Raw genomic sequence first — 15557 nt, forward strand, 5'->3', positions numbered from 1 at the left:
ACCCATAAGGGTGACAGACCTGGTTTGAGACAAGTGTGGAGACATTGGCATAGAAGGAGTCCATTAGTTCTGGTTTGATGTTGGTGAAGTTGTTCTTGTCTGTGAAGACGTTGATGACAGCTGGGTGCCAGCTGTAATACACACAGGCTTGTGATCACATCTCATTCATTGCACATACATCAGCGTAACAGATATACCTATACAAGTGTACAAGAAAATACTATACACATAATGCTGCGGTACTTCATACAACTCATACTGACAGACTGACTTGTTCTGAGGACAGGAGTGCACCTCATCCTTGTTTCAGACACCTTATGTGTCAGCCAACTGTGCTTTTGACCACATCATTACTTAGTTAGTGTGTGCACACACACCCTTTCTCAAAGTGTGCCTCTTGTGACATTAATATCAGCTCTAGTCAAACAGTTCGCATGGCATCTGTGTTTACCTGTGCATGAGCCTCTCTTCTGCTTTCTCTAGGTCTAAGATAACATTGTTCTTCAGGCTCTCAAACTCCATTGGGCCATTTGCTCTGAAACACAGAAATAGTAGTAAGGTTCATTTGGGTCTATCACAATTGTCCATTTGGAATGTTTTTTAGTTTCAAAACTGAATTCTAGGAACTAGGACTGGGATGGGTAACTCGGGAACTTGGGTCGGGTGGGTCCTGAGTAGGACCCGGGTACCAACAGGACTACCCGGACCCGTGGTTAGTCAGGTGACATTAGTAAAATCTAAATATTTTTTACACTTGGATACTTATCCTGCATTAATACCATAATGCTTCTACTGCTGTTTTTCTTACTTAGGAGACGGAGCTGTGAGAGGTCTGGCTACAGAAGTTGTTGTACCCACTAGTTGTGTGGCTTCCTTCCTCCTATAGCTACCACGTACGTGACCAGAAGTGGCGAGGTCATGCACCATCACATCACTGCTAGTAACGGACATCTGAAAGAACTTCCCAGGGAGGTAGCAAAGCCATGGGAGGGTACTTTAGACGTAGTAATACAGGATAAGTATCCAAATGTAAATAATATTTAGATTTTACTGCTATGAGTGAGAAGCGGCACCCCTGCTGAAGGATGTTGGTGACAAATGGATCCCGAAGAATTGTCCATTTGGCCCCAAACCTGCCCAATCTCCTACCTATGGGTGTGTCTATGTATGGGATGACTGGGGGTATGAGATCCCAGGCATCGGGCGGCCAGAGCTTCAACACCTGCCTCTATGGTCACCACCCCTGGACTTGTATTGGCGACGGCAGGGTTGATAATTGCCATGTGGCTCTATGCAGTCTTGACATTTGCCACGAAAGGCAGAAGAAGTCTGAGGAGAAGCCTTTAGAGAGGTGCGCCTAGGCTGATGATTGCCTGTTTTAGCTGGTGTTAATTTTGTAGTATTTTCCTATTCGGAATATTCTATAAGTAATACGTTACCACTGTTATACCGAGGCTGTTGTCTCACACAATTGCTGCTATAGCGAAATCTACCACAGAGATCTCAATTACCTCATGCAGCACGTGCGTAGCCACCTAGCTGCCATGTGACACCCTTCACTCTTGTCTCTTGCGAGAGCAAGTGCTCGGGGGACGTACGAGCGGGCAGCAGCCCAGTGGTAACGTATTACTTACAGAATATTCCGAATAGGAAAATTCTACAAATTACATTAAGTAATACGTTACAACTGTTATACCGAGGCTGACTACCACAGTAGGCGGTGGGGAGCACCTACAACCCGAATCCTGACTGCTAGCGTTCCTTCCGACCAGCGGAAGTAAACACCAAGGCGGAAGCACTCGATGCGCATGCACCAAGCTAGGCGTTACCCTATAGGAATACCAAGGCGCTGTCAAGCGCATACCGTAAGGCTCAATCGTCATTGCCAAAACGATTGGTGACTCCAAACGGCCCCACTGGATAGGTATTTCATCGCCGCAGCGATGAGAACACAGTATCCGTGTGAGCTAAATCTTAGATCAGGTTAAACAGTGGAAAAGAGGGAAATTAATTTCATTCAGACTGTATATCCCCGAGCAAGCCTACTTAAAGTATGTAATAGGCGCGTGACCTAACTCTAGTATTCGTAAGCATGTATCACAAGGTTGGAATACACGACAGACAATTAAATGCATAATTGTCAAAATACAAATATAGACAAAACACACAAAAAGCCGCCTCACCTGTGGTGTGAGTGTGCTGGTTTGCAGGACCCCCACTCCTGTACCCACGGCGTGGGAACATTGGAGACGACCCAGATTGACCACCGTGCAAGGACTGACGACTGCGGAGTTTGGAATTGCGCTGGACACCCCCCCTAGATGACCGCTTGTGCCGCGATCAGCGGCCTAAGACGGTGCACCCCCTCCACGTCTTCATCAGAAACCTTTCTGAGGTAATGATTGGCAAAAACCGAGTCAGAACGCCAGTAACAACCTCCTAATATTCTGTGAACAGAGATATTCGAGTGTAGGGCAAATGTTGCCGCTAGCGCCCTGATCTTGTGCGGGTTGGACCCCACTACCGGTAACCCCCGAGACCGGTACGCCAGATTGATGACAGAACAAAGCCACAATGCAATCGAGTTGCGAGTTATGTCAACCGTGCGATTAGGGTTACATGATATGAACAGACGGTCACGCCCTTGTCTACGTTCATTCGAAGCCTTAAGATAATACTTAAGGGCCCCAACCGGACACAGCGCTCTGTCCTCAGTATCAGCAGGATGTAAGATTTATTTGAGTGATCTTACAGTGAATTCTCTCTCCGTTTGCCCGATTCTCTGATTCTTGGCGACGAAGCCCATGAGCAGGCCCAGGCGGACCGCTCCTTCGTCACCCCTATCGAATCGTACCTTGGCGACATAGAGTGCATGAATTTCAGATACACATGTCGCCGTGGCAAAGGCGAGGAGAAATGCTGTTTTCCAAGTCACATGCCGGAACGAAGCAATATGCAAGGGTTCATACGGAGCTTCTGTAAGTGATTGCAACACTAGGGAAAGATCCCAGGCCAGTGGCCGAAGGCGGCCCTTCTTAAGATCGTGCTGTTTGAAACCCTTGATAATACCCCGTATCACCGGCTCTTTGGAGAGACTGGTACCCATAGCAACATCCCGTACCGTAGCAACGGACGAGACATAGTTGGCAATGGAACCCCCGGAGAGTTTCCGGGTTTCTCGCAAGTGAGACATGAAACGAGCAATATCCTGCACAGATACCTTATCTGGCGAATGAATGTGATGTTTACAACACCACTTCGTGAAAATAACCCAACGTGCATTATACACCTTCTGGGTAGAATCACGATGCATACTAACGTATGCCCGAGACGCCCGACGAGAAAAACCTTTACTCCTCAGACGCTCGGTGACAACATCCACGCGTGCAGATTGAACTGCCCTGTGTTTGGATGAAGCTGACGGGTGTGAGGGTGGATCAAGAGATCCGGTCTCACAGGCAGTGGAAGTGGCGACTGCGTGACCTGGGTCAGCAAGTCGGGGTACCACGATCTGTTCGGCCACATGGGCGCGATCAGTAACATTCGACAGCGAACTCCTCGGAGCCGGCTTAGAATGTGTGGTATCAACGCTGTCGGCGGGTAAGCATAAGCGTCCAAGCCCGTCCAGTCTAACACGAGAGCATCGTGATCGATGGCCCTCGGGTCCGGGACTGGTGATACAAACAACGGGAGTTGATTGTTGAACCGTGTTGCGAACAGGTCGACCATCGGACGACCCAAACGTTCGCACAGCCACTGAAACACTACTGGGCTCAGCATCCACTCTGTGGGGATCGGATCCTGAGGCCTCGATAGAGCGTCGGCCAGTACATTCCGCACACCTGGGATGTGATGGGCGCGTATCTGGCACGGGACACTGTCCACCAGAGCGTAAAACTCGAACTCGCTTTGAGATCGAGCCGATAGCCGTATTGAATCGTGTTCACCACCCACGGGTCGTCGAACACTTGTTCCCAATTCTCCCAGTAAGTCTGGAGTCTGGCTCCCACTGGGGAAGGAGAGGGGGGCCTGACAGGCTGCGGCCAAGTGACTCGGGTTCGCCTACGACCCCTTAGGCCTGCCGGCCGCAGCATCCTGGGGCGTGCTCCGCTTAGGAGCGGCACCAGGGCGCCTATGCAAGGCGCCTATGCAAGGACCCCACAAGATCCAGTGTGTGCTGAGAGGCCTCGGCAGACACAGCGGCCTGTTGTTCTTTCAGAACCCCAGGGATCTTGTTATTAAACAGGGTCCGAGCAGACCAAGGCTGCGAAAGGAGCACCTCCTGATGAGCAGCGTCCAACCCTGAGGCAACCAGATACGACTGGCGCCGGAGAAAATGGCATGTGCCGGAAATAAAGGCCGAAGCCCCGGCAACGTACTCCAGGGAAGCATTTAAACCGATCAGGCAGTTATAAATGTGCTGGTCTCGGTCCGTGGGAGAACCTTCGACCAGACTGGCCGCTGCAGCCAGGTATGTGTCTCCGTGAGACATTGCAAGCATGGAGTGTCGAGTGAGGGTGTCCAGCTGCTGCAAGGTACCTTGTGGTAACGTGGCAGCCGGTGGGGCACGGACACCCAAACGCTCAACATGGGCTTCCGCGGTAGGACCAGCCTCGGGAAAGGCAAGGTCATGCAACGGGAAGGACCCTTTTCTCCACGACAGTGGAGGTAACGGGAGACCGCGACCGGAGGCTGCCGCGAAGGCCTTCTCCAGGGAAGGCTTAATCCTGCGCAGCAAGGTTGATGCCAGGAAAGCCTTGTCGGATGACTCGTCGTACACCTCGGAGGAACCCACGGAGCGGTCCTTAACCGATAGTGGGAGCAAAGGTTCGGGGGAAGGACCGGTGACCACGGCAGCCGCCGCCATACCGGTGGACCCCGCGTCCGAACCCGCGGCCACCGAAGAGGCCGGGGACGGAACAGCCAGCGGCCTATCCTGAGATAAGGCCGCCAGCTTGGAGTCCACAAGTTTAGATAACAATGCGGTGACGGAATCCCCGGACAGCCCGAGGGCCGCCAAGGGATCCGCCGCAGCCGAGGAGGTGGTACCCGCACGGGGACCCCGACCGGACGAGCCGGCCACCACAGGGGTGGAGACGCACTGGACATACAGTCGGTAGCGCTCAAACTCCGCAGGCCCCAGACCTTCGCACAGGGTGCACCGGGTGTCCCCGCAAGGAACCCTGCACCGCGGGCAACGATCGTGGGGATCCCGGGACGACAAGAATTTGCGGCACACCCCGCAACTCTGAGGAGCAGGGGTAGAGGGGGTTAAAACCTGGGGACATTTCCATGTCAGACATTTTTTTATTCTATGAACAAAGAGCAAAACATGGTTACAAGGCACGCACCACAATGATTCACAAACGAACATTTTCACAAGAAAAAAAACGAGCAATGTGTACAGAAATAAGTGATGTTAACCCCCAAAACATACAATTGAGTGAGTGAGTATGGTTTTACGCCGCTTTTAGCAATATTCCAGCAATATCACGGCGGGGGACACCAGAAATGGGCTTCACACATTGTACCCATGTCGGGAAGCGAAGGAGACAAGAGTGAAGGGTGTCACATGGCAGCTAGGTGGCTACGCACGTGCTGCATGAGGTAATTGAGATATCTGTGGTAGATTTCGCTATAGCAGCAGTTGTGGGAGACAACAGCCTCGGTATAATAGTGGTAACGTATTACTTAATGTAATTAGATGTGCTCCAAAGCTTAAAGTGCCATTTCACCCTTGGCAAAGCTGGAGACACGTGCATGGTTTTCAGAGATAGCGCCATTGAATAACATTGGATGCACACCAGGGATGACGTAGAAGATGCCTTGTAAACTCGGAATCCCAGTCCGTTAGGGTGAGATAACCTACACACCTGGTGGTGGTAATCTCCGCCAAGGCCGCCCAGAGATGATTGCACAAGTGGTCGCTTTGACGTTGATGAAAAGACATCATTTTCCATAAATGATCGATTCGATTAGGATTGTCCTCGGTAAGATCCTGATCAATGGCAAAGCAGAAGAGGCCAAGATGGATAAGGCCTTAAAAAAAGTTTAGTGTCTGCCAAAATTCCATCTCAAGAAAAGCGAGCCTAGTATCGGACATACGCAGAGTGGTCGTCCTTGAAGAGCCTGTAATGCGATGTAAATCATCGTCCAGAGTATGCACCTTATCAGCACTTTATGGACGGAAATATCTCAAGTCAACTTTTGCAGAACACGTGACAGATCGTGATGTCACAACCAATTCATATTCCTGTTCATCACCCGAGCTAACAAAAGATTTCTCTGAAGCAATAGTGGGGAGGCAAGTCTAATGCAGATAAGTATACAAATGTTAAAAAATATTTTGATTTTACTAAATTTTTTACTTATCCTGCTTACTTACCATCTGACGGTATAGCGATGGGTAAAAATGATAAAACCCTTCACACAACAAGTTGTCAAGGAAACCGTATGGCAAAAAAATCAGAACAGTAAACAAACAGTAAATTGGAAGATTAGCATAAGCTAAAATCATTACGTACTGTGTTACCGAGCCAATGCTGAAAAAGCTTGAAAAATCCCACTAACAGGCGTGTCATAATCAGCACTGTGCGGGATGGGTAAGACTGGTTCCGGACAGGTAGAGTTCATTATTTGTGTCGGGGGTTGGTTACCTGCTGGGCTACTAGCAGAGGGCCAAAACTATGAATACCTTCGATGTCTTCCAGTGCCACATCACCAGGAAATTGGCTGGCGAAAATCATGTCGGACAGCCCAAAACATCCTTCCATATTTGCTATGTAAAGCCATGGTTGAGGCTACTGCTCTGATCTTGTGAAGATTGTTTGCTCTCGGTGGATCAAGGTTAAGGTTAGCAATCTTGTAAGTCTGCAGGAAGACTGTGCGTAACCATAGAGATATGGTGTTGTGACTGACTTTGGTCGTGGACGTATGGGATACGGGAATGAATAACCGTTTCCACAAACCACTCCTTGTCTGGGAGCCGTGGATGAAAAGAGGTGAGCAAAAATTACATTTAAAGTTTGGAGTGCAAACTTGGGTGCAGTCAAAATACAAGCGTGAAACTCTATATAACACCAAAGGCTAATGGTATTTAAATACACATGAAATGTTAATACCTAGCTGAGAATTGCAAACAATAATTAGTACCTCTACATGGAGGTAAACAATGTAACGCAGAAACAATGAGCCATGTGGTGGGAAAAAGACAAAGTCATTTTACGTGGAAAATACCCGCATATTAATACACATTAAAGTGAACATAATATGAAATGGAATATGTACATCACCCGTCTCAAAATTTAGTGTGGTAGCAGAAAGCTAACCAAGACATTCCCTGTAGGACGACAAGCAAGAATGTGAATTGGTTGTGATGTCACGATCTGTCACATGACTTGAGATGGAAACAACACTTTTTTCTCACCCAGGACCATCAAGAAGCTCTGTCTTCTTTGTCGTAAGGTAAGCACTAGATGCATTAAGGAGTAATGCCGGATAAGCAACAAATCTGAGTTCCTGAAAAGATTGCTATCACTTCAGTGTTTCATTCTTAAAGAGAGACGTTGTAAGTGAGATTTGCAGTGCCCTACCTGTACGACGAGACGTCAACAAGGATCATGTTCCCCAGTGTGGTCTGGCACATCTTCAGCACCACCTGCATGGACGGGTGCAAAAGGTGCAGGTTGGTGCGGATTGTCTGCCGGTTGTCAAGGTAATCTTCATGCCATGGCCGTGAGAAATCAAGACCCCTAGAGAGACAAATATTCCTTATTAGCTGTAGCTCAACAGTCATAATGAACATGCCAAATCTACTCCAAAGTTATCTGTATCCACAAAAATAATATAAAAAAAAAAAAAAAATTCTTGAAAAAACAAACCAGTTGTGATTTATACTTTTAACAGTACTAGAAAATATTATTCATTACTGATGAACAAGGGATAGAGTGTTTTGTTTGTTAGCTGTTCAATGCCGCTTCCAGCAATATTCCAGCGGTCTGTAAATAATTGAGTCCTGACCAGACAATCCAGTGATTGACATAATGAGCATCGATCTACACAATTGGGATACGATGACATGCATCAACAAGAGTCTGACCACCCAGCAAGCATGGGTTGCTATTCTACACTGGATCTCCACAGATAGTGTGAATATGTTTAGTGTCATTTGAGTGGAAGCATTCAAAGCATAGTTGCCACATTTACATTGTTTAATAAACTGTACAGGTATCAGTGTGATTGATAATTGGCCTCATAAGAGATGTTATGTGTATTGTTTACCTTAAAAATTCAAACAAATTCAAAGTTTCAAATCCAAAGGGTACCGAGTAATGTTGGAGTTCTGTCCTCACATGAAGTTTACATTTCTGGATATTTCAAGTCCCATTATGTGTGATCAGCATTTAGAAAGGGATGGGTATAATTTTCTTTCCTCCTGATTAGATTAAACAGAGCTTCAAGAGACCCATGACTGACAAATTTATAGCAGGACGGAAGGATTAGTTCGTATCATCCAAATTACTGTAACTTTCAGTTCTTGATTATTTCCTACAGTCACTCATCTTAGTATACATGACAATAAAGACTGCAGAAGACCTACTGTGGTTCTGCTGGGGGAGGTCCGGCAGAGTCCAGTTCAAGACCCTTCACTTCAGGCTTGACCAGCACATGCTGAACTGTAAACAACATCACAGTATTATACCTCCAGACCGTGTCTATGTTACAGCAAATAAAGATAGTATCAAAACTGGAATTACAAATGACTTAAGAAGTATGATTTTGTACTGAAATATACATTAATCCAACACATTGGTCTTCACACAAGACTTTTGAGTGAACATACCCATAGACTTCTTCATACTGCCATAGTAGTCTTTCCTGATTTCTTCAAACAACTCTGCGAGGTATTCCTTGAGATCGGCAGCCTGTCGGAGGTGTTCTGGCACCATCCTGAGTATGTGTGAGTCCCACTCCTCCTGCATGGGGGTGATAGGGCCACTCTCCACACAGCCACGCAGAAACTGGTAGTTTAGCTACAAACACAGCACATGTGAAACCTTCCCTTCCTCCTGTCTTTGTTTAATTAGATAGTTGAATGAACATATGAACAGGTATAGGTCCATCTGTTTGATTTTGTACAACAGATTGAATTACATTACATCATTTTCCATTGTAAATTCTAAAAAAATGGTTTTATCAAGTGCGAACCTTAAATAATCATTTAAAAAGAAAAATTAAGAAATGCATCCATGATAAGTTTTGTTCTTATTTCTTAATATTTGCATTGTTTGATACAATATCTTGAGACTGGAACATTTAAATTTAAATAAAACAATTAAAACAAACACTTTGCAATTCATGATAACAAATCATCTTTTTAAAGTATTGAAGTTACATGGTATGCATATACTGTCAAATAAGGAAAGATTAAATAATACAGTTATACAAATAATGATATATTTATAACTGTTAAGGAAGGAATGATATATACTGTTATATAAGGCAATAGCTCATTACAGTGAGGACCGTGACTGATTAAGCCAGAGAGTATTAATAATTAATTGCATAATCAGATACCGTAGGTCTTGGAAGCTCTCCAACATGATTACGCATGGGCCTGGGCACTTGGCCAAGTATTACTCTTTAATCAGTCGGCTCATCTAGGTTTGGGAAGGGGAGAATTATAAAGCTTGTAGCATTCATATTTAATACAACTGTAACCTGACAGCAAGACTGTTAGACAAAGGTTAGAGAAAACACATTCAGATCATGTGTAGAAAACATCTTAAATCTTGATGTTTGCAGACAACTGGCGTTATGAAAGAAGGAGTCGGTAGATACTCGACATGAGAGAGATCTATCAACACACACCAGGTGCTACACAGATTGGAATTATTTTTCTTTGTGACAGAGCAAGTAACTAAGAAATGGAGCATGTACTGTTGCAAGATCAGATTTACTATTTTCAAAATAATATTTAGTCCAGAAAAGATACTTTTTATCTGAGAAAGGAAATTGAGAGTGCATAGATTGAAAACTCTTTATCAAAACATGCAGAACTCCAATATGCCATATAGCATATTATATATAACTCACATAGTTCAGGGGTCAATTTAACTGCTGTTCTGTTGGCCTGTGGCCAGTTAAAATTACAAAGGGCTTGCTGAAACGTAAAGTAGATGGCCTTTCCGGCTAGTCAAAATTTCACCCCTTCTCCTTGTATGTTTAATTCTTTTAATTGGACCATCTCAGTAGAATGACAGCCGGACGCCGTTTGGTAATGTTATGAACAAAACTTTTTTATTTGCTCATAAATCACCATGAAATGAGGCAAATAGAAGCCAAGATTTAATCTCAGAGTGCAAGAAAAACCATTCAGGGGAGAGGAGTCCTAAAATGACTCAGGTTCTACCACTCCATGGGCTCCACCATTTAGTTGTAGGCCAGTTAGTTTGGAGAAGGGCCAGTATCTTTTAAAAGGAGCAAGCCCTGCTGGCTATACATACAAATTACATGTAGTTGTTAAAACTACCCCTGTGGTATCTCTGTTCTTACAAGCTATTTAATCAGGGTACTCAACTTACAACGTAATAAGTAATTCTATCATCACATTGGTCAAATGAAAAATGTCATATCAGCATGAAAACTGTCATTTAACTTATCTTATTAAAATAGTGCATAAGTTATTGTACCAGTAGATACCGCTGTGTAAAGGCTCGAGACAGATGTGCAGTTTGTGTGAAAATACGCCAAAAAAACATGTGCACATATAACAACTCACACAAGTGTGTACATGGTGGAACAGTGAAGATATGTGTGGGTATATAAAGGTACTGGGCAGACTTATGACTGTATAGTCACAAATTTTATATCAACAATATTTCATCGCTATATAGTACATGTTTGGGTTTCTTTCTTATGAAATGAACATGCTGTTCAAACTCATTCATTTTTGTAATATGCCTTTTACTTTTTGTTCTAAATTAAATGCCATGAACAAGACTGAGAGTTAAAAGACACTATACATAAGTTTCTAATTAAAGTATGTCCAACAGCTTCACATACACAAAATAATTTATAATTCAGCATTCTATTTAATTTTCAGAACCATGAATTCAATGTAATCTGATTTCTTTAAAGGGTGTATACAGAAATGTGAACAGAATAATGAATCAGGGTTTTACGTGACGCAGAAATGTGCATCCAGTACGCACAAATGTATAGAATGGATGCAGAAAAAGGAATATGTTGTGTCCCAGGGGATGCACAATAATATTCATTGTACTAAGTTCTTGACAAGAAATACAAAGGTCCTCTAATTGAAGTAATCATCAAATCTGATAGTACACCACAACATTTCATTACTTTACAGGACCACCATATTTTGTGTAAGGACCCTTGAAATTAACCCTTGGGGGACCCATAGAACCACAGTTTTGTAAGATAAGGTAAAACCCTAATGAATTAAAACTCCTTTTTTTAACAATGATACGATGGGAGTGACAGTCAGAGATTGGAGGAAATTCAACTGCAGTCAATATGGTGAAGGTGTGTTAGCAAAGTCTTGGTGATACAGGATGATAATATGTGAATATTGGGATTAGTCTTCAGGGATAAATAGAGGACAGCAACTTGGCCTGGTGGTTACAAGAGGCAGCACTAGCTACTGTCTACTGCGACACCACCTGCACTTACCCGGACACGCCGCTCAGGACTCATCATCTGTGAGGGTGGCGGGAAATTAAGGACATATAGGGTGGGGCAAGGGATGAGGTAGTTAGGGGAGTGATGTGGGGAGGGAAGGTCAAATAAAGAAAAAGAAACAAATCTATGAGTTTATGGTGATAATACTATATGTTGCAACAGTTTTTACTAGATTCTATAACTTTTTTTGCTTCAAAGGACAAGGAAAAAATATACATTTAAAGTGAATCAACATTAATTACAAGATGCGAATACATACATGTGAATACAAGGATACACAAAGTGTGAAGGAATTAATATCTTTTCCTTTGTGGAAATATAACAAAAGACATGATGAAACGTGTGACAGACAAGGCAGTAAATCTGACGTGATTAAGGATTTTATCAATACATCTTCATACTAATACAATGAAGTGTGCTCTGGTGTCGGACAACAATCCAACATTGCAGGACATTGTGAAGATATTAAAGGTGCATTTGGGAACAAACAGTCAAAACATACCGCAATTTGTTCTTCCTTGCTTTTTTTTCGTTTCTAATGAGGTTCAGATCAAAAAGGGGTCAATAACACAAAATAATGAACTTGGTTTTTATCAAGTGGCAGTGTTTCACATTACAAATATATTCATCACCACAACATTTAAAAGCATTTTTGTGAAACAATGAAAATCAAATGAAGAGAATTTATGGATGTCAACTTCTTCATTATGAGGAACACGTTTCAGGGTATATACTTACTCCTTCATCAGGCGATTGTTCATCTGATTAAGGAGTACAGGTAAGTACATGTATATACTCTGAACTATTGTGATACTCATAATAAAGAAGTTGACATCCATAAATTCTCTTCCTTATGTGTATCACTTCTAAATGCCAATCAAAGACTTGAATGAAAATCAAGAAAGGATAACACATGAGAAAAGCACATTCATAAACACATCTTAATTTAGGCACCAACAACAACAAAATTGTCTTTGAAATTAGTTTGACGTAATTCTGACTGTGTAATGCAAGCACATACCAAGTACTGATGTCAGCTGATCAGTCTCTCAGACCACACAAACAGACAAATTTGTTACCAACTACACCTGCACAACTTTTCATGTTGACAAAAACTTTCTTTGCAACAATGAAAACTGACTGAAACATGTACTAGCCTTATCAAGTCCACACACATAGGGACACCCCCTTAAAATCCTGAAATTCTTCAAGCCCTGGGAATAGTGAGTGAGTATGGTTTTATGCCGCTTTTAGCAATATTCCAGCAATATCACGGCGAAATCCAAGAATGTCTTCTCTCTCAATTGAAAGAATGTTGGAGTTAAGACAAAACAAGATGTAACAGTATTGTCCTACTGGATTCATGTCTTGATTTGCAGAATCTATATTGTTTTACTGTGAAGACATAGCAAGGTAAATCTCTCACCTCCTCAGGGTAGTCTGGGCTGGGGGGTTTGTCAGGCGTCAGTTCCACTGCTTCCTGGGTTTCATCCATTGCCTTCATGGCTGTGTCTTGTCTAAATATATATACACAAGAATTGTGAGGAATGCACCTTACTAAGTCTACAACCTATATTTGCTCACATCACATTTAATCAAACAGTTTTGCAGCACTATGGATGGACATATGGAAGACATGGTAAGGACAATTATTTGAGTCCAGAATCAACCAACATCTAACAAAGATGTTCTTAATTACTTATTTTACAAGGCACCTTCACAAGTTGGAATCATACTGAATTGAAAATCAATGTCCACTGAAAGATATGTTTCTTAAAGTAAACTCACAGGATCTGCATGAGTAAAGCTTGCTTGTGGTTAGCAAGCCTGAAGTTCATCAGTTTACTATTTGCATATGGATCTTCTTTGGAGACCACTGGTCGTTTGATTGGCGGTAATCTTGGATATCCATCTGGGCCAATGCCGCCAATTTTGGTTCTTTGTCTGATCGGCTCAAGTCTCTCATTGGCTGTTCCATCACCATTTGTAATGCCATTGGTATACCTGCCTGGAGATGCCATCTAAACATATGAACAAGACAAACTTAGTCAGTGGTGACAAAGAGTGAGTGAGTATTCTTTTACGCCGTTTTTGCAATAATCTAACAAAATATTTCTGCAGGGGACACCAGAAATGGGCTCCACACATTGTACCCATGTGGGGAATCGAACCCGGGTCTTCGGCATGATGAGTGAACCCTTTAAACACTGGGGTACCCCACTGCCCCCTGGTGACAAGAAGTATGTATCCAACTGATAAACAAGGTGTTTACTATCATACATTTTGAAAGTTACTGATGTTGGGGTATAGTCAGTTAATATGTGTATGTCTGCTTAACATGCTTAGTGATGCATAGCAGCTGGTTATCCCATGGGGCAGCAGAACAGCTAGCAATATGGTTCAGAAATATTTGCACCCCTATTATTGAACTACTTTCCTAAAATGGCTGTCGCATGAATAATAACATTAATTTGGAAATACAAGATTAGATTTTGTAAGCCTATGGTTTTCATATTTATGATGTCCTTCATCACTGTACATGAATAATAAACTTCAATATAGAAATACAAGATTACATTTTGTGTATGGGCTTTGGTTTGCAGATATTGAAAGGGAAACGTTTGATCTACACATTCAAGATGTATATGTATCACTATAAAGTATGTTTAACAACAACATACCCACTCTCATTCATGGAAGGCTCAACCTTATAATTGTTTGTTGTGTAAAAAATACCTACCTAAAACTCTGATATATCTTCCTCCAGCAAGAGAGTTACTAATGTGTCATGAGCTGCAATGAGCCCTCCTATAAAGTGGTGACCTGGCTGTATTTGTGTTGCATAACCTTTATAATTGTATTTATTGTAACTTTTTCTAAATGCTCTATTCTTAGGCAACAACCAGTTAGGGATTGCTCTTTTTCTTCTTATCAGATAAATCACACCAAAATGTGATAAAAATAGTCATACTTTGAAATTTGTTTCCCATCATGAATTCAAATAAGAAGAAAATATTACCAACTTGGGAACATGATTTTGTACCTTGATTCAGTTGTATCTTAATTACCTGCTTATAGAGATGTTTACTGGCAACTTTTAGTGTGTGAATTAACTGTATTGAAAAAGTTATATCAACGAGTTATCAGTTTTCTCACTGTGAAGATATGCATATGAATGACCAACATCGACTCATTAATATTATTTCAACCTTTCCATTTCATATTTACCATGAAGGATATATTATCTCAATTCCTACTTATTGTGAGTAGCAAGAAACATTAATAAATGTAGAAAAAAATACAAAAAGTTATTCTTATGCACCATAATAATGTAATCAATGAACTCTAAATGAGTCCGATCTGTCCGATCTCAGTATGAGCTATGACTGTTTGAAATGTTTGCCTTTGCCAGGTCAAAAATAGTGATGTATAAATAACAGTGAGTTTTTTAAGTGTTTCTTTCTACCAAATATATAAAACTTAAAGAAGAATTCTCAAATAAGAATTACATGTAATTCACAGAAGCTTGCTACATGTCATTAGTTACAATAGAGATCTATTGATGATGCAGCACTTGCCTGGCTATGTGAAGATTGTGCTAGAGCACTAAAATATTACCTTTTCAAGAAGTCTTGGTCGGCAAATACAAAACTGTTATTCCAGGTGTTAGATAAGATGGGAAATCACGCAGCAAATTATATAAACTTTACATTTTCCTAATAGTCACGCATATGACCTTTTCGCGCTGCGTTGTTATGGAAGCTTTAGACTTGAGCCTCCATAACGTTCTACAGCAGGATCGACGACCGTGTAAGAGGAGACATGCGATTGGTCCAATTCGGAAATCTAGCCAA

At 42.6% G+C, this 15557-nt stretch overlaps 1 protein-coding gene across 3 annotated transcripts in view; it reads right to left on the reverse strand.

Annotated features, from left to right (window-relative positions):
- LOC124118200 (dynein axonemal heavy chain 12-like) overlaps positions 1-15499 on the reverse strand; it is a 111812-nt gene extending 96313 nt beyond the window's left edge. For 2 of the 3 annotated variants that reach the window (XM_046480319.2, XM_046480320.2), the window contains exons 1-9: positions 15322-15499; positions 13492-13724; positions 13130-13220; positions 11695-11721; positions 8843-9032; positions 8600-8675; positions 7593-7751; positions 452-535; positions 20-131 (exon numbers count right to left, since the gene is read on the reverse strand). In XM_046480319.2, coding sequence (XP_046336275.1) covers positions 20-131; positions 452-535; positions 7593-7751; positions 8600-8675; positions 8843-9032; positions 11695-11721; positions 13130-13220; positions 13492-13724 — 972 coding nt within the window. In that variant the 5' untranslated portion in view covers positions 15322-15499. Of the gene's footprint in view, positions 1-19; positions 132-451; positions 536-7592; positions 7752-8599; positions 8676-8842; positions 9033-11694; positions 11722-12205; positions 12239-13129; positions 13221-13491; positions 13725-15321 lie in introns of all 3 variants that reach the window. The other variant, XM_046480317.2, reaches the window with a different exon arrangement.
- Between the last annotated feature and the right edge of the window lie 58 nt (positions 15500-15557).

Source organism: Haliotis rufescens, unplaced genomic scaffold (assembly GCF_023055435.1).
Source record: "Haliotis rufescens isolate VD_foot unplaced genomic scaffold, xgHalRufe1.0.p SCAF_22, whole genome shotgun sequence".
NCBI lineage: Eukaryota > Metazoa > Mollusca > Gastropoda > Lepetellida > Haliotidae > Haliotis > Haliotis rufescens.